Raw genomic sequence first — 23,655 nt, 5'->3', positions numbered from 1 at the left:
TTGCTTTTCTGCCTCTAAGAGGAAAGAAAGAGTAGACAGGTCTCTTCAAAATTAATTTCCTTGTAGGATATGGACAGGGAGACAGAACAACACGGTTAGGTTAACTTCTCTGTGAAAAGATTAAGGCAGGGGGACTTCACTATGGTGCCAACTGAAACTGGATGGTTTGAGGAATTTTGCTATCGTCTCTCTAATCCTGATTCCTTGCAAAGTCAGATAAAGTTTCAGCTGGCTGGGATCACAGGAGTGTTACCACCCTCGGCTTCCATCTCACTTAAGCTTCACCCTTGTCTCCCAGATGGTTCCCAGGGGACTTTGCCCTTCCCAATCAAAATGTCGACAAGGTGTCTCAATGAAAGGGTCTCCCCATCCAGCATCACCACTCTGACAAATGTGAAGAACCACAAGCAACAAAACTGCAATGACTCTTAAATTTATCCCAGTTGAAATTTCTAAATAAATTGTCCTACCGTCCCCTCCAACTAAAGCAGAAGTGAGACAGTGGGAAAATCCTTTCTTGGTTGAGACCACACAAACACACACACGCGCGTGCGCACACGCACGCACGATGCCATTCTTTAAAAAAATTTTTTTTGGTGCCAGGGATCCAACTTAGGACCTTGCACTTATGAGGCAGGCACAGTGCCACTGTGCCAAATCCCCAGCCCGATGCCATTCTTAAATATGCCTAGGAAGCAGATATGTGGTGGAGGTCTATGCTCTCAGCAAGTCCTTCCTTCAGTCTGACTCACTTCCTATTTCTTTCAACCTATTCTTTGTGGAAGCCAAGGACACGCCCAGAGTAACACAGCCAGAGTTCTGGAGTCTCGCTTTCCCGGATGCCTGTCTTCATCCAGCCCACCACAGGGCACTTGTTTGTTCTGTTTCACACCGTAGATCTGTCTCCCAGCGAGGCTGTGCGTTCTGGGCAGGAACAGGGCACCCTGCACACTGCTGGCCAAGGTTATGGGTTTGCCCATCTCGCTGCTACCCTCAGAACCCAGGAACCCTACTTCGCACACACCTTCCTTCTCTGGGCCCCCTCGTCTGGCTCCAACCACTCACCCTGGGCTCACCCTGAGCTGCAAAGCGGGTGCGCAGAACGTCCACAGGGTGTATGGTGAGGGTGGCTGCACAGGCAGACAGCCCGCCACACACAAAGTGCGCTGAGAACTCGTGGGTGTCATACACGTTGGCTCTGTGGACCAGCTCGGTCAGCAGCTGAAAGGACAAAAACTGCAAGAGAAAGTGAAGAAGTCACTGATGGCCTGAGGGATGTTGGCAAAGACCAAATCCTCCCAACACACCACATGCCGCCCAGGTGAGGCCAGGCTTGGGAGGAGAAGCTCAGGAGACGGCAAGGATCCATGGCAAACACAAGAACTACTTATATAATCCTGTGTAGCACTCAGAGGCCTCACCTTCAAGCAGAGAGAAAAGAAAAAAGAAAAAGCAATTCAGATGCCATTGAAAAAGAGTCCTACCAAAGAGTTTAAAAAGTATATGGGAGGGGCCGGGGATTTAGCTCAGTGGTTCCGCTGCCTGCTGCGCAAGCGCAAGGACCAGAGCTCGATCCCCGGTACCAAAAAAAAAAAAAGTATATGAGAGGGCCAGGGATTTAGCTCAGTGGTTTCGCCGCCTGCTGTGTAAGTGAAAGGACCCAAGTTTGATCCCCGGTATATGGAGGGGCTGGGGCTGTAGCTCAGTGGCAGAGCACTTACCTAGCATGTCTGAGGTCCTGGGTCATATCCCTGGCACCACAAAACAAAACAAAGCAAAACAAAAAACAAGGGTGGTGTAGCGGTGCACACCTGTATGTCAGAACTCTGGGAAGCTGAGGCAGAAGGATCACAAATTTAAGCCCAGCCTGGGCAATTTAGTGAAACTCTTGTCCCAAAAGGGGGGGTGGGCTGGGGAGTTAGCTCAGTGGTGCCACCGTCTCCCTCGAAAGTGCAAGGTCCTAAGTGAAAGCGCAAGGTCCCAAGTTCTAACCCGGTCAAAAAAAAAGGCTGAGCCGCTCGCCTGTAATCCTAGCACTCGGGAGGCTGAGGCAGGAGGATCACCACAAGGTCATTGGAGGCCAGCCTGGGCTACATAGTGAGTTCAGGGCCAGCCTGAACTACAAAGGGAGACCCTGCCTTAAAAAAAAAAAGAGGCTGATATAATCAGTGCAAAGATCAAAGATCCCAGATTCACTACTGAAGAAAAAAATCCAAAGTACCTTGGTTCATGAACACTTCTGCTCACAATTTGGTTCTCAAACAAAAGTGTTTGAGGGCCGGGGATTTAGCTCAGTGGTTTCACCACCTGCTGCGCAAGCGCAAGGATCTGAGTTCGATCCCTGGTACCAAAAAAAAAAGTGTTTGACAAAATTTTTGCTTCCATTCACAAACTCCACATTGGTGACAAACACAACCATGGCCATCTCCCCCACACAAATACAAATGCAGCCACCTTTCCCCAAATTGTAAAACAAATTACGTTTGTGAACCGAGGCACCACTGTTATATGGAGAGGGAGGATAAGGCAACTTGGGTTCAAGGCCAGAGTAGGCTACACAGTGAGATCATGTCTCAAAAAGCCACAGAGGGACAGAGAGGGGCAGTGATGGGGCTGGGAACTTCCTGTGTAGCCCAGTGGTAGAGCACTTACCCAGCACATGAAAGGCCCTGATACTGCAAGAAATACATACACAGGCCAAAGCGTATGGAGAAAGCTCTACTGATGCACTTAATTTTGTGAGTATGAGGAAAAGATGAGACCATGATTGGTGGCAGGGAACCCCCAGCACAGCTGGGGTGGTGCTGTCTGACAATCACTCTCCCCTAGAGGAGACTGTGTGGGGAACATGATCCCAGGGGAAACCCTCACACTCAGACCCCCTCTTGCCACCTCTGCACACCTCAGCATTTACTTAGCACTGTAAAGCTGCTGTGTGCCAGACGGGGACCTGGAACGGCCGGCTGTGTGCCATAGGCACTGCTGTGGGAAGAGCATGCAGAGGTCACCCTGGGGCTAGCTATGTTGGGCGGGGATGTGTTTCTCCCCTTGCCACGTTCTTTTATTTTTATTTTTTTGTGGTGCTGGGGTCAAATCCAGAGTCTTGCACATGCTGAGCTCCTAGTCTACCACTGAGCTCCCCTGCTCCTTTCCCACTAGTACTTTGGTAGAGTTAATGACATACGCTTTCTGTGCTTGTCTTGTTTTTTATGGTTATGCATATGAATTTTTATTTACAGATAAAGAATTTGATTCATGACATAGCACGAATCCTGGCTGTGTGCCTCAGTCTTATCTGCAAAATCAGATTGACAAGAGAACCAGACTCACAGGACTGCTGTGAGACAGTGTAAGGAGAGAGCTTAACCCAGAGACTAGGCTCTCAGTGCAAAGGCGGCCATTACCAGACCCACTACTGGGCCACTGCACTGTGTGCCCTCAGCGGAAGGAATAAGTGATGAGGAGCAAGAAGCCATGGTTCGAGTCCCAGCCCCAGCTTACATGGGGCATGTGATCTCATCAGCTCACATAACCTCCCTGGGACCCATGAACCACCTGCTCTACCTTCCTCAAAGCTGTCATGAGGCTCAAATGAAGCATGGTGAAGGTACTACTTCAGAAACTGAAATGTGTCCTTCCACTATCTTGGAGCCAGCAGAGGCCTCCTGGGAACAGAACTTCTACAAGGCAAACATGTCTGGAAGACTGTGGTGGAAGGCTATTTTCTCAGGCTATAAGCAGGGTCTCAGGAACCAAAGGAAACACACAGCTCTTCTTAAAAGTGAAGGTGTTGGGCTGGGGATTTAGCTCAGTGGTTTTGCCCCCTGCTGCGCAAGCACAAGGACCCGAGTTCAATCCCTGGTACCAAAAAAAAAAAAAAGTGAAGGTGTTTATGTCCTGATGTAACTAAATTCTACTTGGGCAAGAGATGTGCTTATGTATACAAGGCAGGAAGCTACACCATAACTCCAAGGGGGCAAGCTGAACAAAACCAGAGTGATCTGGGAAAGGTAACTCAGGCCCATGGAAACAGTGGTGTGGTTTGTGCCAAATGCTGAAGCAACCTTACTGCTAAGACCATTGGACACAGAATCCGTGTGATGCTGTGCCCCTCAAGGATTTAAACTAATGAAAAAAAAAGTGGATTTGTGCTTTTGTATTAAAAACACACAACAATTGAAAGGCATGGTATTGCCCTTCGCCAAGCCTCTCAGGGGCATGGTGTCAAGCCAGTCCCCTACATTTAACACCTAAGTCACTGGGATGCAGATGAGGAAGAAAGGAAGGAAAGGTTCAAGGTCTAGGTGAGTCTGTGGTCAGGTAATTCCCGGCTAAGCCAAGTGGGAAGCATGAGATGCCTCTCTCTGCCACTCCAGGCAGTATTCCTGCCACTTTACCCTCCCTCTGCCCCTCCATTGAGCAGTATGACCCAGGGCATGGCCAGGACCCCTGCCACTTACTTGGACAGCACCATAGCCTACGGAGAGAAGCTGGGCTGGAATGTGTCCTTTCCAGAACGCTGTTGGCCCCTCCTCCCGAAAAATCTGCCTGCTGGCCTGCAGGATCCCATGGTACTTAGCTTTCGGGTCACCGTGAGACAGGCGCTCAATCTGAAGCTGGGGACCAAAATCAAAAGGTCAGGATGGTGGCAGATGAGGTGAAATGAGAAGGGAAAATTTCAGAAAAGGTAATGAAGGTGACAAGTGCTTCACTGACAAAATTCCAAGTTTTAGGAACTGCTTCTGCAAGAAGGACTGAACTTGTCATCCAGCCTACTGCACAGAAAAAGGGGGAAAGGGTACCTGGAAACGGATCTTGATGACATCCAAGGGACTGATCAGCACCCGAGTAACAAGTCCAGACACAGACCCTGCCACCGCCACCTCGAACTTGGAGTTATTCCTGTCATCCGCCTTTGGGTCATAGCCGACCATCCCTGCCTCTGGCCCATCCAATGTCCATCAGTATCAAGCTAAATGCAAGAGAATGGAATGAACAGGCTTCATGGGAAATCATTCACTCCCAGTGATAAACGGCTTTCCAATGACCTGTGGCAACTTTATGGCAGGTCCCGGCTTAGTGGAAAGTGTCAGCCCAATCAAGTGAACCCCGGGGGAACTGTCAGACTTGTAGGGCCAGAGGGCAAGGCTTGGGATTCTCTAACAAGCCCCCGCTATACAAAGGAGCCCAGTGAGCCTCTGAGCCTTCACCTTTCCCTCCCTCAGTCCTTGCACACGCTTCAGGCCCACGCTGGCGCTGTGGGGTTGAGTTATGCTATGAAACGATGCCACCAGGCCCCACCTGGGCCATCTTCCTCTCTACTCGCGTAACTGGGGTGGTCTGGGTGCTTCTGGCAGTGCCTAGGAAACTTCCTAACTACCAGCCTTGCCTCTGCCCAGTTCCACCCTCCTCTCTTCCAAGGCCAGCTCCTCTCATCCACCACAGCTCAGCTGCAGAGTGCCTCCTCCTGGAGATGTGTGTGTATTTCTCCCTTCCAGCATTTCCAGCACTAATGTGATTTCTCTGTCCCTTCTGCCCCAGGGAAGAGGGCTTGAAATGGGCAGTCAACTACTTATGGCTCCAAAGATCAGCACAGTTTTCACAGTAAAAGCTTAAAAAATTGTTAATGAATAAATGGTTAGGGCCGGGGATTTGGCTCAGTGGTTTCGCCGCCTGCTGAGCAAGCACAAGGACCTGAGTTCGATCCCTGGTACCAAAATAAATAAATAAATAAATAAATAAATAAAAATTAAAATAAATAAATAAATGGTTAAAAACCAAATAGTGGGCCGGGGATTTAGCTCAGTGGTTCCACCACCTGCCTTGCAAGCACAAGGACCCGAGTTCAATCCCCGGTACCAAAAACAAAAAAAACAAAGCCAAATAGTGGGCCCGGGATTTAGCTCAGTGGTTCCAGCGCCTGCCGCGCAAGCACAAGGTCCCAATTCCTGGTACCAAAAAGAAAAAAAGAAAAAAACCAAATATTAATAACCTTATAGAAAGTTTAAAAAATCCCTACCATCTTTATTTTATTTTTGTGGTCTCCAGAGCCTTTTCATTAAGCCACATCCCCAGCCCTTTAAAAACTTTTTTTCTTTTTTCTGGTACCAGGGATCAAACTCAGGACCTTGCACTTTCGAGGTAGGTGTGGTGCCACTGAGCTAAATTCCTGGCCTTTAAATTTTTTTACTGTGAGACAGGAGCTACCCAGGTTGGGTTCAAACTTGTAATTCTCCTGTCTCAGCCTCTCAGAGTACTGGGATTACAGGTGTGCACCACCATCCCTGGCTTTTTTTCCCCCTGGTACTAGAACTTGAATCCAGGGCCTTAACACACGCAAGACAAATACTCTACTACTGGGTTATACTCCCATCCCTTTGCTTTTATTTTGATTGAGACAGGGTCTTATCCAGCCTGGCCTCAAATTTGTGATGCTCCTGCCTCAGACTCCCAAGTAGCTGGGATTACAGCCATCCACTAGCATACCCAGCAGAACCCTACAACATTAACACTTTTTATGTCATGTATTCTGTTTTGGGTTCTTTCCTTATATCCTGTCTCTCTCTTTTTTTTTTTGTACTAGGATTGAACTCAGGACCTCACACTTGCCAGAGAGGCAAGGCACCACTGAGGTACATCCCTGGCCCAGTATCCTGTCTTCTGAAATACAAAATGTCATAAATTTTTTTTTCTTTTTGAGACAGGGTCTTGCTTTGTAGTTCAGGGTGGCCTTGGACTCAATATGTAGCCCTGGCTGACCTTGAATTTGTGGTGATCCTTCTCCCTCAGTCTCCTGAGTGCTGAGATTACAGGCGTGGGCCACAATGCCTGGCAAAATGTTTTCATGCTGTTACAAGATCTTTGTCACATGCCTGTAATCCTATCACTCTGGAAGGCAGAGGCAGGAGAATCCCAAGTCCACTCAAACCTGGGCAATTTAGCAAGACTCTATCTCAAAATAAAAATAAGGCTGGGGATTTAGCTCAGTGGTTTTGCCCCTGCTGTGCAAGCGCAAGGACTTGAGTTCGATCCCGGTACCAAAAAATAAAATAAAATAAAAATAAAAAATAAAAATAACAGGCTGGGTGTGGTGACACACACCTGTAATCCCAGCAGGAGGATTTCTGTGAGTTCAAGGCCAGCCTGGGCTACACAGCAAGACCCTCTCAAAGAACGAATGACAGACAGGGTTGGGAATGTAGCTCAGTGATGGAGTACTTCCCTAGCATGTAGGAGGTTCTGGGTTCAATCTCCATTAATTGGGGAAAAAAGGACTCTGGCAAGCTGAGGCAGAAGGATCCTAAGTTTGAGCCCAGCCTGGGCAACTTAGGGAGACCCTGTCTCAAAATAAAAAATTAAAGGTGGCGGGTGGGGGGTGGGACTGGGGATGTAGTCCTACTGCCACGGGGGGAAGTGATGAAATACCATGCAGCTGGGCTGGGGTGTGTGTAAAAAAGTAGTAGAGCACTTGCCTAAGATTTACAAGGCTCTGGGTTTGATTCCAGTTTTGTAAGTGGAAAAAAGCCACATACACACACAATGAAATATTGTGCAGCCCCTACAGAAAAATGAACCAGAGATACACAGACTCCCTTGGAAAGACGCCCACAATAGATCAAACATTGAAAAAGCAGTTTCAGAGCAATATCCTTCATATAATTCCCTTCTTGTAAAAGAAAAATAGTAATCTACATGTTCTCCATATAGCTCCAAAAAGCACTGAAACAAAATCTGTAAGAACACACAAACCAAGCCAGGTGTGGTGGTGCACACCTGTCATTCCCAGTACACAGGAGGCTGAGGCAGGAGGATCACTGCGACTTTGAGGCCAGCCTGAACTACATAGTGAGATCCTGTCTCAAAAAACAAAAAACAAGGGCTGGGGATTTAGCTCAGTGGTTTCGCCGCCTGCTGCGCAAGCGCAAGGACCCGAGTTCGATCTCTGGTACCAAAAAAACCCCAAAAAAACAAAAAACCCAAAAAAAGAACACACATCAACAGTGGTAGTTAAACTGCCACTGTGGAAAAGAAAGAGAAGTAAGGCAGATCTCTCTCTTTCTGTAAATATATACATATATATTTTTAACTTTAGATATGTATATTTTATTTTTGTCAATTAAATTTCAATAAACATTAAAATTAAAATAAAATGACAAGGGCAGGGGATATAGCTCAGCAGCACTGCACCTACCTGGCAAGTGCAAGGTCCTCAGTTCAGTTCCTGGTACTAGAAAAAAATAAAATAAAATGACAATAAAAACTAGTAATAGTCACTAAAATTGAAAGCTTCTATTCTAACAAGTCACAATGAAAAAATGAAAGTCAACAAAATTGGAAAATATTTTTGTGATATTTATGTAGCAAAGAACTTACATTCCACATATGCAAAGAACTCATGCAACTTGGTAAGAAAAATAAGCTAATTTTTGAAATGGGCAAATGATTTTGATGGATATTTCACAAAAGAAAGCTATAAGGATAACAAACACAGGGGCCGGGGATTTAGCTCAGTGGTGCCATGCCTGCCTCGACAAGCGCAAGGTCTTGAGTTCAATCCCCCAAAGGTTAACAAACACAACCCCTATCAACATTGTTCATCATTAGGGAAATGAAAGCTTAACATGGTCCCATCAGCTTGAACCATGCATGACCGTACCATTGGGTGGTGTGGGACAAGGACTACCTTGAGCCACCCCACGGGGCAGTCATGCATGTACCACTAGTGGTACCAGCCACCTGATGGGACAAGACATGCATGTATGGCCCCCTTCTGAACATGTTAAACCACAATGACATACCACAACAAATCTAGAATGTTTAAAATATAAAAGATTTAGGGGTCGGGGATTTAGCTCAGTGGCATTGTGTCTCCCTCACAAGTGCAAGGTCCTGAGTTCGATCCCTGGTACCAAAAAAACCAAAACAAAAACAAAAACCAGAAAAAAAGATTTAGCATACCATGTGTTAGCCTGGATGAAGAACTTTTGTTTTTGTTTTTGAGACAAGGTCTCACTATGCAGTTCAGGCTGGCTTTGAACTCACTATGTAGCCCAGGCTGGCTCAAACTCAGTGATCTTCTTGCCTCAGCCTCTGAAGTGGTGGAATTATAGGTGTGTGCTACCACATCTGGAAAGATGTGGAATATTTTTAACTTTCATCAAATGTTGCTGGTGGAAATGTGAAATAATAACAGACCCATTGGCCTCCTGATATGGACTTGCATGGGACACTGCAGTGAGCTCCAGACCTTTGACTAGATCCTTTGGATCTCCAGTGTGCAGACAGACTCTCTACACTCTTCCACATCCCACTCTATGGGTGGTCATTCTGCCCTTCTAACGCCCTTGGAAAATTATTGACTGCATTCTCCAGACCCTCAGCATCAGACTTCCAGAAAGATGGTAGAGTACTGAATAGCAGAAAAACAGCCTCTCTGAGATTTGGTGTCCAGATGATGGAATATAGCAACATGAGGAAGAGAAGAAGGAACGAAAAGGGTTCCTGGGACCAAGCAAGGATCTGAAGCAAGAATTGAAGCCATAGGGAGAGTAAAGAGGGAGACCTTAAGGCAGAAGAAGGAGGTGGCATGCAGTGCTTTCCCCCTCAGTGAGTGGGAAGGGGCTGCTCAAACTTGGAGATGCACAGTGACTACTGGTGACCCCACAGGCCTCCATGGAGAAATGCACCAGTGGAATGGAGCAGTAGATGAAGTGGAATGTAGGGGCTGGTGAGTTATTCAGGTTCACACCTCTCCCAGGAGAGGGGTGATTGGCTGGCAGCCATCTTGGAGAGAAGCCAGTTGAGCTTGAAACTCAGAAAGCAGCTGCAGACTGGCTCCATCTAGTGGCTCCCAGTGTCAGAATGAGGCAGAAGAGAGTTCAAGTTGGCAGGAAGTCAAGAAGCCAAGTTCGGGCCAGGGATTTAGTTCAGTGGTTCCGGCGCCTGCCTCACAAGTGCAAGGTCCTGGGTTCGATCCCTGGTACAAAAAAAAAAAAAAAAAAAAAGACGAAGGAGCCAAGTTCAAGGCAGCATGAGGCACATGGAGTGTTGCAGGCTGAACAAATCAGGTTCCAGCCTCATAGCAAGAAACCAGCCTGAACTTCAGTGGAACTAAAGGTGCAGGCTTGCTGGGATTATCGCCTAACCCATTGTAAATCTATGGCTGGTTTGCTGGGATTAATCAACACAGATCTGGGCTCTGTCTGCCCATTCTGTGTACCAGTTACAGCAGTGACATGTCATGAAGTGGACATTTTTTTTCCTTTCTTTCTTTTTGTTTTTTCCAGTACTGGGATCAAACTCAGGACTTTTCTCTATTTTTTTTCATGATTATTTCTCCTTTTTTTTTTTTTTTTTTTTTAGTACTGGGGATTGAACTCAGGACCTTGTGCTTGCAAGGCAGGCACAGCACCACTGAGCTACATCCCTGGACCTCTCCTTGTTTTTATATGAATATGAACACTGTTTCTAGTTCTGTTGTTGTTCTGTTCTGTTTTTATTGCTTCTTTCTTTTCCTTCTGTCTTCACTAGTTTCCCAACGTTTACATAAACTTCCTTTCTCCTCCAGCCTTGCTTCTAATCTCTTCTTTTTCTTTATTTTTCCACCAGCCCCTTTTCAATTTTCTCCTCTGAGGGCAAAACTGCCATATTGAGGGCATATTTACTATATACATTTTCTGATTTTAGATTTTGTTACATAACCACAAATAGTTCATATAGTTAAAGGTGGCCAATTAATAGTTAACAGTTTGACATTTTCTAGGCTGTTTGATGATTGTTTATTGCTGACTGCACTACTTTAGCCAAGGTGACATAATTGCTCTAATCAGTTCTTCCTGGTATGCCAAGACTAAAATTGCTTAAGGGTCACAAACAATACTACAGGCCAGTGACAAAGAGCCAGGGGCTAGGCCAAATAGGCAGCAACTTCTCATCCCCAATAAATTGAAGAGTTAGGATCTTTTTTGTTTCTTTGTTTTTAAGACAGGGTCTCACCATGTAGCTCAGGCTGGCCTCACACTCCTGTGATCCTCCTGCCTCAGCCTCCCAAGTGTTGGGATTATAGGCATGCACCATCATGCCTGCCAAAGAGGTAGGATCTTGCAACAGACTTAAAACCCAAAAGCCAGCTACACCTGGAAGACATCCCTGAGAAGTAGTAATTTCCTAAGGGTTCTAAATACCAGCAATAAAGCTACCTGCCACAAGCAATTTACAAGCATCAACCTAGGAATCAAACTAAAAAAAAAAAAAAAAGAAAATGAGAAGACATTTAAGCAAGATGCAACCCTATGGGGCCAGGGATTTAGCTCAGTGGTTCCACCGCCTGCCTTGCAAGTGCAAGTTCCTGAGTTCGATCCCTGGTACCAAAAAAAAAAAAAAAGATGCAACCCTAGACTTCCAGCTTACCAAAGCCAAACCCAGGGGGCAATGAGGTGGAACAATTTGAAATCCACTGTTAAGGCTTGGTGTCTAGATGCTCCCCCAAAGCCTCATGCACTCATAGGTGTGGCTTTTTCAGAGGTGGCTGGACCTACAGTGTGTGACACTGGGATTGACTGATGGTGCAATAATAGGATCAAAGTCATTAGCATTAAGAGTGTGAGTGCTACCCGCTCCAAGTAGCCTAGATAAAATCTAAGGGACAGAAAGAGCCATAGTTGTCCTTTCCTTGTTTTATTACCTTCTGACTGCCATGAAGTGTTTCTCCTCTGTGATGATTGTCTGCCATGCCACCCTGCCTTGAAGCAGGTGACTATGGAGTGAAACCTCTACAAACCCTGAGCCAAATAAACCTTTCCTCCCTTAACTTTGGGTGTTAGGTATTTTGTCTCAGGAAGGAGAAAAGTAACTAAGACAGCCACCCACCCAGACACTCTGAAGTGGTAACAGTGGAAATAACAAAGCAGATGAATGAGGTTCTAGAAAAAAATCAAATCAGAAATAATCTCTCAGGGCCAGGGATTTAGCTCAGTGGTTTCATCGCCTGCTGCGCAAGCGCAAGGACCCGAGTTCGATCCCCAGTACCGAAAAAAAAAAAGAAATAATCTCTCAGATATTACAGAGATGGTGACCATAATGAAAGACATGGTTAGTAACTCTAGAACAGATACAGATTAAAAAAAAAAAAATAGAGGAGCTTAGGAAAATGATGGAAACAAAAAGGAAAGAAATGGAGTCCATGAAACAGATTCAGATTTCCAGGAGATTAAAAACTCCATTGAAAGTATATACAGCAGAATGAGCCAATGTGAGAACAGAATATCAGACACAGAAAAAAAACAAAAAGAATATCAGACACAGAAGACAGGATTGCGGTTAGCGATCATGAAAGGAAAGACTTCTCAGGGCTGAGGATTTAGTTTAGCAGCATCGCACCTGCCTTGCAAGAGCAAGGTCCCGAGTTCAATCCCTGGTATCAAAAAAAAAAGAGGAAGATTTTCTCTTTTTTTGGCACCAGGGATCGAACTCAGGTCCTTGCACTTGCAAGGCAGGCGGCGGAACCACTGAGCTAAATCCCCAGCAAGGAAGATTTCTTAAAAACAGCAAGGGGGCTGGGGGTTTACCTCTGGCACTGTGCCTGCCTGGCAACCACAAGGTCCTGAGTTTGATTCCCAGTACCAAATAACAAAACAAAACAAAACAAAACTGTAAAGGCCACAAAAAATCCAAACAACAGCTGCTAGATGATGCAAAGAAGAATAACATAACGTTGATCAAAGTTACTAAAAAAGCAGGAGATAGGACAAATGACATGAAAAAATCTGCTCACAGAAGTAATGGCAGAAAACATCCCAAGGATGAAAAAATAATGTGACATACAGATAGATAAAGCATACAGAACTCCAATTAGCCATGATCAAAAAAAAAAATCTACACCAAGGCAAATAATACTCAAGATTCCAGAATTCAACACAAGAACAGAATATAAAAAGCTGTTAGAGAAAAGAAATAAATCACCTATAAAGAAAACCCTATTGGGGCCAGGTATTTAGCTCAGTGGTTTTGCCACCTGCTGCGCAAGCGCAAGGACCTGAGTTCGATCCCTGGTACCAAAAAAAAAAAAAAAAAAGGAAAAGAAAACCCCATCAGAGTCACAGCAGACTTCTCAACACAAACCCTTAAGTCAAGGAGAGCTTGGAGTGAAGTATTTCAAGCCCTAAAAGAAAACAATTTTGAACCCAGATTGATATACCCCACCTCGCTATTTCTAGAAAGAGCTAACAAGGACTACAATTCCATGAACCCCAACAGAATGAATCCACTATGCAAGTAATTAAATAGAGGGGAGAAAAAAAGGAACCAACAACAGGAAAATAACATGACAAGGATAAGTGAATATATATCAGGTATAACTATCAATGTAAATGGTCTCAATTCACCAATCAAAAGAAACAGATGGGCAGAATAGATCAAGAAGCAAGATCCAACAATATGCTGCATACAAGAAACACATTTGATTCAAAAAGAAATTCATAGTCTGAAAGTCAAGGGATGGAAACCATACTCCATGCGACAGGAACCAGGAAAAAAGCAGGGGTAGGTATTCTATTTGCAGACAAAGTGGATTTCAAGCCAAGACTGATCAAGAAAGCTGGGCATGGTGGTACATGCCTATAATCCCAGCACTTGGGAGGCTAAGGCAGGAATATCACTGTGAGTTTAAGACCATCCTGGGCCATATAGTGCATACAAGACCAACCTGAATTACATAGTGAGACCCTGTCTCAAAAAAAAAAGACTGATCAAGAGAGACAAAGAAGGTCACTACATCCTTGCAAAGGGAACAATTCAAGAGGAAGAAATAACAATCATAAATATATATGCACCAAATACCAGCACACTCAACTATATAAAAGAAATATTAACAGACATGAAAAATCAAATAACCACTAATACAATTCTAATAGGGGACCTCAAACTGTCACAAACACACAGATCAACTAGACAAAAAATCAACAAAGAAATATCAGAATTGAACCAAACTTTTGAACAAATGGACTTAGTAGTAGATGTCTACAGAGTGTTCCACCTCACATCAGAATATAGATTCTTCTCAGCTGCACACAGGATATTCTCCAAAACAGACCACATACTAGCTCATAGAACATGCTTAAATAAATGTAAGGGAACTGAAATTATCCCATGCATGTTACCAGACCATAATGCAATGAAACTGGAAATCAATGGCAAAAGAAACTACAAAAATTTCATAAACACATGAAAATTAAATAACACCCTTCTGAACAACCAATGGGTCACAGATGAAATTAAAGAAATTAGTTTCTACAATTAAATGATAATGCCAATAGAACATACCAAGACTTATAGGATGTAGTCCTATAAAGGAAAGTAATAGCAATGAATTCCCACATTGGAAAAACAGAGCAAGCTCAAATAAACAACCATTAATGTTGAACCTCAAGCTTCTAGAAAAAGAGCAAGTCAAGCCCAAAGCTCATAGGAGGGAGGAAATTATAAAGATCAGAGCAGAAATTAATCCAATGGAGATTAAGAAAGCAATACAAAGAATCAATGAACTGAAGAGTTGGTTCTTTGAAAGATTAAATAAAACTGATAAACCCTTAGCTAACCTTATCAAAAAAAAGGAGAGAATCAAATCAATGCAATTAGGAATAAAAAGGATGAAATCACAACAGATCTTGCAAATCCAAAAGAGCATCAATACCTACTTTTTTTTTTCTTTTGTACCAGGGATCAAACTCGGGACCTTGCGCTTGCCAGGCATGTGCAGTGCCACTGAGTTACATCTCTGGTCCTAGAACCTATATTCTCTCCTTACTTCTTTTTTTTTTTTTTTTTTTGTACCGGGGATCGAAATTGGGTCGTGCGCTTGCACAGCAAGCAGCGAAACCACTGAGCTAAACCCCCAGCCCCTAGAACCTATATTCTAATAAGATGGAAAACACAGAAGAAATGGACAGGTTCCTAGATACCAAGTTACCTGAGTTACCAAAGCTGAATTAAGAAGATATAAAAATTCTAAATAAACCAATATCAGTCAATAAAATTGAAGATGTAATTGAAAACCTACCAACAAAGAAAAGCCCAGGCCCTGATGGATTCACTACTGAATTCTACAAGAAATTTAGAGAAGACCTAAATGCCACTACTTCTCAAACTCTTTAATGAAATCAAAAGGGAAGCAATACTCACAAATTCATTCCTGGAAGGAAGCATTACCCTGACACCAAAATCAGAAAAGGATCCAACCAAAAAAGAGAACTACAGGTCAATTTCCTTAATGAACATACATGTAAAAAATATTCAATAAAATACTGGCAAACAGAATGCAGCAAAACATCAAGAAGATTATACATCATGACCAAAGAGGATTCATCCCAGGGATGCGAAGATGGTTTACATAATGCAAAATAAATGTAATGCACCATATTAAGAGAACCAAGAAGGGCTGGGGATTTAGCTCAGTGATGCTGCTGCCTGCCTCACAAGCACAAGGTCCTGAGTTCTTTACTACAGTTGTGTTTTTTTTGGGGGGGGTACTGGGATCGAACTCCGGACCTTGAGCTTGCAAGGGAGGTGGCAGAACCACTGAGCTAAATCCCTGGGCCAGCAGGTTCCTGAGTTCAATCCCTGGTACCACACACACAAAAAAGAGAACCAAGGACAAAAACCATATGATCATCTCAATAGAATCAGAAAAAGAATTTGACAAAGTCCAACATCCATTCATGATAAAAAAAAACCCTATAGAAAATTGGAATAGATGGTCCTTATCTCAATCTGATAAAAGCCATCTATGACAAACCAACAGCCAACAACATACTAAACTGACAAAAACTGAAAGCTTTCACTCTAAAATGAGGAACAAGACAAGGATGTTTACTATCACTACTCTTATTCAATATAATTCTGGAAACATTAGCCAGAGCAATTAGACAAGAAAAAGAAATAAAAGGAATAAGGATAGGAAAAGAAAAAGTAAAATTGTCATTATTTGTGGATGACATTATATTCTATATAGAAGATCCAAAAAAAATTTACCAAAAGACTTCTAGATTTAATAACCAAATTCAGTAGCTTAGCTGGATACAAAGTCAACACTCAAAAATTAATAGCATTCCTGTACACAAATAAACTCACTGAGAGAGAAATTGGGGAACAACTAGATGTATCACAATAACATTCATAATAATGAAATACCTAGGAATCAATCTAACAAAGGAAGTAAAAGACCTTTCCATTGAAAACTACAATACTTTGAAAAAGGAGATCGAAGAAGATATCAGAAAATGGAAAGATAGCCCTTGTTCTTGGGTAGGAAGAACAAATATAGTGAAAATGGCCATACTTTCAAAATTGTTATACAAATTTAATGCAATCCCATTAAATATTCCAATAGAATATCTCACAGAATTGGAGAAAACAATCCTAAAATTCATTCGGAACCAAGGGAGACCTAGAATAGTAAAACCATTCTGGGCAACAAAGGCAAGGCAGGAGGTATCATAGTCCCTGACTTGAAATTATACTAGAAAGCTACTGTGATAAAAACAGCATGGTACTGGCAAAAAACCAGACCCAAGGATCAATGGAACAGATTAGAAGATGCAGAAACAACTCCCAATGTACTCAGCCACTTTATCTTTCACAAAGGAGCCAAACACTTTCACTGAAAGATAGCCTCTTTAATAAATAATGCTGGAAAAACTGGCTTTGCACATGCTGACGATTAAAACTAGACCCATCTTTCACCATGCACTAAACTCAAATCAAAATGGATCAAAGATCTAAATATTAAAACAGAAACACTAAATCTGCTGGAAGACAGAATAGGTAGAACTCCTGAAGACATTGGTGTAAACAAAGACTTTATGAACAAAACCCTGATTGCACAGGAAATATCACAAAGAATCAACAACTGGGATCTCATCTTTTTTTTTTTTTTTCCCAAAATAAGTCAAAATAGGGCCAGGGATTTAGCTTAGTGGTGCCGCCACCTGCCTTGCAAGAGCAAGGTCCCGAGTTCAATCCCCAGTACCAAAAAAAGAAAAAAAAAGTCAAAATGACAAGTAATATTAAAAGATGATCAGCTTCATTCTAGATAAATACAATGAGTACAACTACATGTAAATTTTCATCAATCATTTTGACAAAGATGAACAAGTATGATGACAGTGTCAGCAAGGAAAAACATTTTCATAAATGATTGGGGGTTAAATTCACAGTCTTTTTTTTTTTTTTGGTACCAGGGACTGAACTCAGGACCTTGCGCTTTTGAGATAGGCAGCGGAACCACTGAGCTAAATCCCCAGGCCTGAACTCACAGTCTTTAACGGGGTCAATTTGATATCTTTCACAATCCAAACCACAAAAACCCTTTAATTTAGTGAATTATAAAAACATATTAACAGGTACATTTTTCACATTAGACTATACCTTTCTTCTCAACAATATTCACTGTTGTAATGTTTGAAATAGAAAAAAACAAACAAACAAAAAACACCGAAGAAATAGAAAAATAAAACTAAACAAGACATTTCTAATAACCACTGAATGTCACTAGAGCATGGATAATAAGTTGGGGTACTTATATCAAGTAGAATGCTATTCAGCCATTAATAAGAGTGAGCTAGCTATGTGCTGACAGGGAAAGATCTTTAAGACTATAAGTAAAAAGCAAGATGCAACGTAGTATATATAATATGAGGGATCTCATCTTTTTAAAAAGCCTTTGCAAGGGCTGGGGATTTAGCTCAGTGGTTCCGGAGCCTGCCTTGCAAGCGTTAAGGTCCTGAGTTCGATCTCTGGTTAAAAAAAAAAAAAAAGCCTTTGCAAGCTCCACTGAAATTCAGGCTGGTTTCTGGCTGAGAAGCTGGAACTGGATTTGTTAAACCTGCCACAGTCTGTGTGCCTCCTGCCAGCTTGAACTTGGGTCCCTGATCTCCTCCTGACTTGAACTCACTCTGACACTGGGAGCCACTAGATGGAGCCAACCGGCAACTGTTCTGAGTTTTGAGCTCAGTTGGCTCCTCTCCATGATGGCTACCAGGTTATTGCCCTGTCCTGGGCAATGTCTATACCTGAATAACTCACCAGCCACTCCAGTCTGCTGCATCCACCGCTCCGTTTCACTAGTGTGTTTCTCTGTGGAGGCCTCTGGGGTCACAGTAGTCACCGTGCATCTGTAGTTCTTTACTCAAAAGAAATTCACATGAAAAACTCGAGCAAGAAATGTGCAAGAGAAATTCTCAGGGAAGGAACCAACTAACACTTTGGGCTTTGGAAATCTTGGATTATGTCAAGATGGAATACATGGGTCACAATGACAAAAATATATATTTGCTTAAGTTGCAATGGAAAGCACAATGGTAAAGAGCTGTTCCTGAGGACATTAAAAGTCTGAGTCGAGCCAAGTGGGTGGGAGTGTTTACTGTAAAGCAGCTGGTCAGACTGCACTGAAGGCAGAGATGCAAAGAGGCCTAAAAAGTTAACAGTATCTTGAAGAGCTGGTTGAAGAGAGGAACATTCAAAGAATATCCTGTGAGCAGTGCATACTTACATCTGCAAGCATTAGGAAAAAAAAAAGTAAGAATGCTATTGGTAACACAAAATTTTAAGATAATAAACACATCTAGAGAAGTTTAGCTCTTTACCAGCAAGAAGATTATTAGCCTTATGTGGAGAACTGTATAAAGTGGTAGAACATGTGTTTACCATGCATGAGACACTAGGTTCAATACATAGCACCAAAACAAAACAAAAAGGCTCTTCCAGATAACCAAGCAACCAAGAAGAGACATTAAAAAGTCATTGTAGGGCCAGGAATTTAGCTCAGTGGTTCCAGTGCCTGCCTCGCAAGCGCAAGATCCTGAGTTCGATTCCTGGTACCAAAAAAAAAGTCACTGTAGGGCCGGGGATGGATGTAGCTCAGTGGCGCCGCACCTGTCCAGCAAGCGCAAGGCCCTGAGTTTGATCCCCAGTACAGAAACAAAAAACAAAACAAAATAAACGACAACAACAACAAAAAGTCACTGTAGAGCCAGGGATTGAGCTCAGTGGTTCTGCCACCTGCCTCACAAGTGAAGGTCCTGAGTTTGATCCTCTGTACCAAAAAAAAAAAAACAAGTCACTGTAACTCCTCCACAAAATGTTATTACCCGATTAACTGATTAATAAATTAAGTTTTCTTTTTGCAAGAAAAAGCCTTTGTACAGCAAAAGAAACCACCAACAGAGTTAAGAGACAACCCAAAAATTTTTTGCCAGCTATTCCTCAGAAAAAGGACTAACATCTAGAATATATAAAGAACTCAAAAAATCAGACTCCCCCCCAAATTTAAAGACCCAATCAAAAATGGGCATCTGAAATGAACAGAGACTTCTCAAATAAAGAAGTAAAAACAGCAAATAAATATATGAAAAAATGTTCAACATTACTGGTCATTCAAGAGATGCAAACTGAAACCACACTGAGGGCTGGGGATTTAGCTCAGTGGTTCCGCCACCTGCTTCACAAGCGCAAGGTCCCACATTCGATCCCCAGTACCACAAAAACAAAAACAACACTGAGATTCCATTTCACTCCAGAAAGAATGGCTATTATCAAGAAATCAACCAATAACAAATCCTGGTGGGGCCGTGGGGAAAAAGGAAACTTTTTCACTGTTGGTGGGAGTGTAGACTGCTGAAACCACTGTGGAAATTAGGGGGAAGATTCCTCAAAAAAACTAAAATTAGAGGTTCCATTTGACCCAGCTATTCCCCTTCTAAGTATCTTCCCAAAAGAATTAAAAGCATCATACCACAGCAATATATATGCACACTCATGTTTATAGCAGCACTTGGAAACAGCCCAAATGCCTATCAACTGACAAATGGATAAAGATGTGGCTTTTTTTATACAACAGAGTACTACTGTGTCATAAAGGAAAAGCTTGAGACATTTCTAGCTAAATGGATGCACCTTGAGTCCATACTCTTTTTTTTTTTTTTTATGGTATTGGGGGATTGAACTCGGGTCCTTGCGCTTGTGAGGCAGGTAGCAGAGCCACTGAGCTAAATCCTCGGCCCCTTGAGTCCATACTCTTAAGGGAAATAAATCAGACACATATGCTTAAATACCACATTGTTTCTCTGGGGTGAGAAAAAGTGGAAATAAGCAATAAAATCTGTACCAGATATTGAGACATGGGAAGAAAATGTTCAAATGAGAAGGGGAACAAGGGAGGGGGGAGAGGGAAAGGAAAAAAGGGACAAGAAAAAAAAGAGAAAAAAAGAAACAAAGCTTTTGTAAATGAGGGGAAGAGGGGGTCAAAGCAAGAGAGGGAATGGGAAAAAAAGAAGCAAGATACATCATGTACAGGTACAAATTCCTATGACAAATGCTATCATTATGTATATCTAAAATATACCAATTATAAAAAGAAAATGTAAAACAGTGTAAGCACTGTGGACAACAGTATAGTAATCTCCCCCAACCCACCCCGTACCAGGGATCAAACTCAGGACATTGCACTTGCCAGGCAGGAATGGCACCACAACAGTATAGAATTCTCTTATAAAACTAAACATAGATGTTGGGTAAAACTCAGAAATTCAACTTCTCTACATTACCCAAGGAAACAGAAACGTGTGACCATACAAGAACAAGCAATGGGTGCTCACAGCCTTTCACCCACGGAGGCCTAGAACTGGAGATAACACAAATGCACTTCAACCACTGGATGTGACAGACGTACAGAAGGAAAGAAGAAAGAAACATGCTATAAAAGAAACACAGGGGAACCTACTCTGTATGCTGAGTAAAAGCAACCAGATAAAAAAGGAGGATATCGTATTATTTCATTTATATGAAATTTTGGCACAGATGAAAACAATCTCTTGTGACAAAAAGCAGATTAATGGTTGCCTGGGAAGACTTTTCAGTTTATAGAAATAGTTTGGTTTCATGGGTGTATGTTCTTTTTATCTTTCTATTCTCTCTTTTTTTTCTGAGACAGAGTCTTACTACGTAGCCCTGGCTGGCCTTGAACTCACAGCAATCCTCCAGCCTCAGCCTGCAAGTACTGGGATTACAAGTGTCCACCACCACGCCCAGCCTGTGAGTGTATGTATTTGATAACACTTACAGACCTACATACTTACAATGGATAAATTGTATTGTAAACAAATTCCCCTTAAACTGATTTGAAAACAAAAATAGCCAGACATAGTGGTGAACACCTGTATTCTCACCACTCAGGAGGGCGAGACTGTAGGATCATTGTATGTTCTGCGCTATGTAGTAAGATCCCATCTCAAAACCAAACAAAATCAATTAAAAATAATAGCTTGTGAGGGTTGCCACATTAAAATACCATAGGATGGGTCCTTTTATAATAAAAGTTCATTTTTCCCTGGTTCTGGAGGCTAGAAGTCCAACACTAAAGTATCAATAGGTTTGGTTTCTCCAGAGGCTAGTCTCCTTGGCTGGCAGAAAGCTGCCTCCTTCTCCTTTTTTTTTTTTTTTTTGCTGCTTTCTGTGACCTCACATGGCCTTTCTTCTGTCTGTGAATATTGCTGTATCTTTATATTTTCTTTTAAAATTTTTTATTAGAACATTTTTGCAATATGTAATGATTACATTCATTGTGGGAAGTATGTAATTCTATATTATTTCAGCTTGTTATAAAAAAAATAAAACTTGGGGTCGGGGATTTAGCTCAGTGGTTTCGTTGCCTGCTACACAAGCGCAAGGACCAGAGTTCAAAAGCCGGTACCAAAAAAAAATAAAAAAAATAAAACTAGGCAAGGCATGGTGCCAAATGCCTGTAATCCCAGCACTCAGGAGGCTGATGCAGGGGGATTGCTGAGTTCGAGGCCAGCATAGGCTACACATAGTGAGTTCAAGAGCAGCCTGAACTACACAGCCAGACCGGTCTCAACAAAACAAAACAAAATACGGACCAGGGATTTAGCTCAGTGGTTCCGCTGCCTGCTTCGAAAGTGCAAGGACCCGAGTTCTATCTCCGGTACCAAACAAAACAAAACAAAAAAACCAAAAAACTAAACAAGTAGCTCAGTGCAAAGGCTGTGGGTTCAATCTCCAATATGGAGGTGTGTAGAAGGACTAAAACTAAATACAAAACCTGTTTATTTATTTACTGTAGTGCTGGAGATTGAATATGGGGCATTTCCACTGAGCTACATACCCAGGTTATTTTATTATTATTATTAATATTACAAATATGGGCCACCATGCCCGGCTAAATATAAAACGATTTTAAAAGGGACTTTAGGATTAACCTAGTGCTTGTAGGAACAGGGAGGTCACTGCCTATACAATGCCAACCTCTACTCCCGTTCCATGACTGAGGTACCCTTAGAGGAGTCAAAACACGGCAGGGCAGACAGAGGCAAAACTGGAACGCTCAGGTCACTCTGAGCAGTGTCAGTTTCCTGCAGTCTGGAAGGGAAGGAGGAGCAAGCCCAAGTGGCAGGTATCCTGGCTGTTTCAAGAGGAGTGTGGAGCATACCAGGCTCTTCCCTCCAGAAGGTCAGCCTGTAACTGTACAATTCCCACACCAACTGAAGGGTAGGGGGGAGGCTGGGTTGTGCACAATTTCTATAAATAAGCAGTTCTCCATAACCAGACAACCTTAGACCTCTGATCAAGTTGTGTTCGAGTTCGGCCTCTGGAATGCACCTTGGGCATGTTTACTTAACATGGGCTTGGTTTGGTGTTCGGAAAAGTAGTAATAGTGACTGCCCTGGCTGGCGGAGACTGCTAAGTGGATTATCCAAGATAAAATATTCAATGAATGTTGTACAAAAGGTCAAAAGTCATAGACACATGAAAGAGCTTTTTCCAGAAAAAAAACCTATAAATTCTTTATACATCATTTATATACGTTTATATATTACACATTATATATATATATGTATCTCACTATGTATACATATATATCTATACACACACATTTTTCTGCCTGTTGGAAATCATGTATCAATCATTTAACAGATAAAAACGAAATCTGACTACATGCCTGATAGCCACCCACCCACGGGTCGCTGCGGGTGGGCGGGGTGCGTCTGAGTTTGCCTTCACCTGGTCCCAGCCTTCACCTGGTCCCTGCCTTCTCCCTCCGTTTCCTTTTTTAAAATCCCCCTATCTTAGCATCAGTTGTGACCATCGTCTCCCGCTTCTTTTCCGCGGGAGACCCCGGATTCGGAGCCACAGGTGCCGGGCGGTGAGTGCCCACGTGCTCGGCGGAGGGGCTCTGCGGGGGGCCCGCGCGGATACAGAAGTGTGCAGTGTGCCTCGGGTGTGTTTCTCCCCTCGTCCGGAAGCGCGGGGGGCTCCCGCGTGTGCAGGTGCCGGGGTGCGTGCGCGCAGTTTTGCCTCAGGCGTTCCTTTAGATGCTTCTCAGGTCGGGGTGCCACAAGACGTACAATCCCCGCCCCACGTGAGTCCCTGCGAGTGTGCTTTCCCCGCTTTCCGTCCCTGGGAGAGAGGGTGCAAGTGCCCGAGAAGACTGACAAGAGTGTAGAGGTCACTCACCGACTCCGCGGGCGCCTCCGGGATCCCCAAACTCTACTCCCCCGCCCTCTTCACGCAATCTAACGGCAACATTCTATTGCCCTTCGAAGTAACTGACGGGGCTTTGGGCCAATCACCGCGCAGATCCCAACA

General features: G+C 43.1%; 1 protein-coding gene across 4 annotated transcripts in view; it reads right to left on the bottom strand.

Moving 5' to 3' along the window:
* Positions 1-23,655, bottom strand: part of Slc25a19 (solute carrier family 25 member 19) — a 27,197-nt gene extending 3,542 nt beyond the window's left edge. For 2 of the 4 annotated variants that reach the window (XM_013078180.3, XM_021241153.2), the window contains exons 1-6: positions 23,524-23,655; positions 18,079-18,175; positions 8,192-8,227; positions 4,803-4,972; positions 4,461-4,616; positions 1,066-1,236 (exon numbers count right to left, since the gene is read on the bottom strand). In XM_013078180.3, the coding sequence (XP_012933634.1) occupies positions 1,066-1,236; positions 4,461-4,616; positions 4,803-4,934 (459 nt within the window). In that variant the 5' untranslated portion in view covers positions 4,935-4,972; positions 8,192-8,227; positions 18,079-18,175; positions 23,524-23,655. The remainder of the gene's footprint in view (positions 1-1,065; positions 1,237-4,460; positions 4,617-4,802; positions 4,973-8,191; positions 8,228-18,078; positions 18,176-23,523) is intronic. The other 2 variants (XM_004860657.4, XM_021241152.2) reach the window with 2 other exon arrangements.

Source organism: Heterocephalus glaber, unplaced genomic scaffold (genome assembly GCF_053883595.1).
Source record: "Heterocephalus glaber isolate CG9 unplaced genomic scaffold, H.glaber_assembly_v1.0 deba00000937, whole genome shotgun sequence".
Classification (NCBI taxonomy): Eukaryota; Metazoa; Chordata; class Mammalia; order Rodentia; family Bathyergidae; genus Heterocephalus; species Heterocephalus glaber.
The sequence above is the reverse complement of the archived record's forward strand: the minus strand, read 5'-3'. Positions and strand labels throughout refer to the sequence as shown.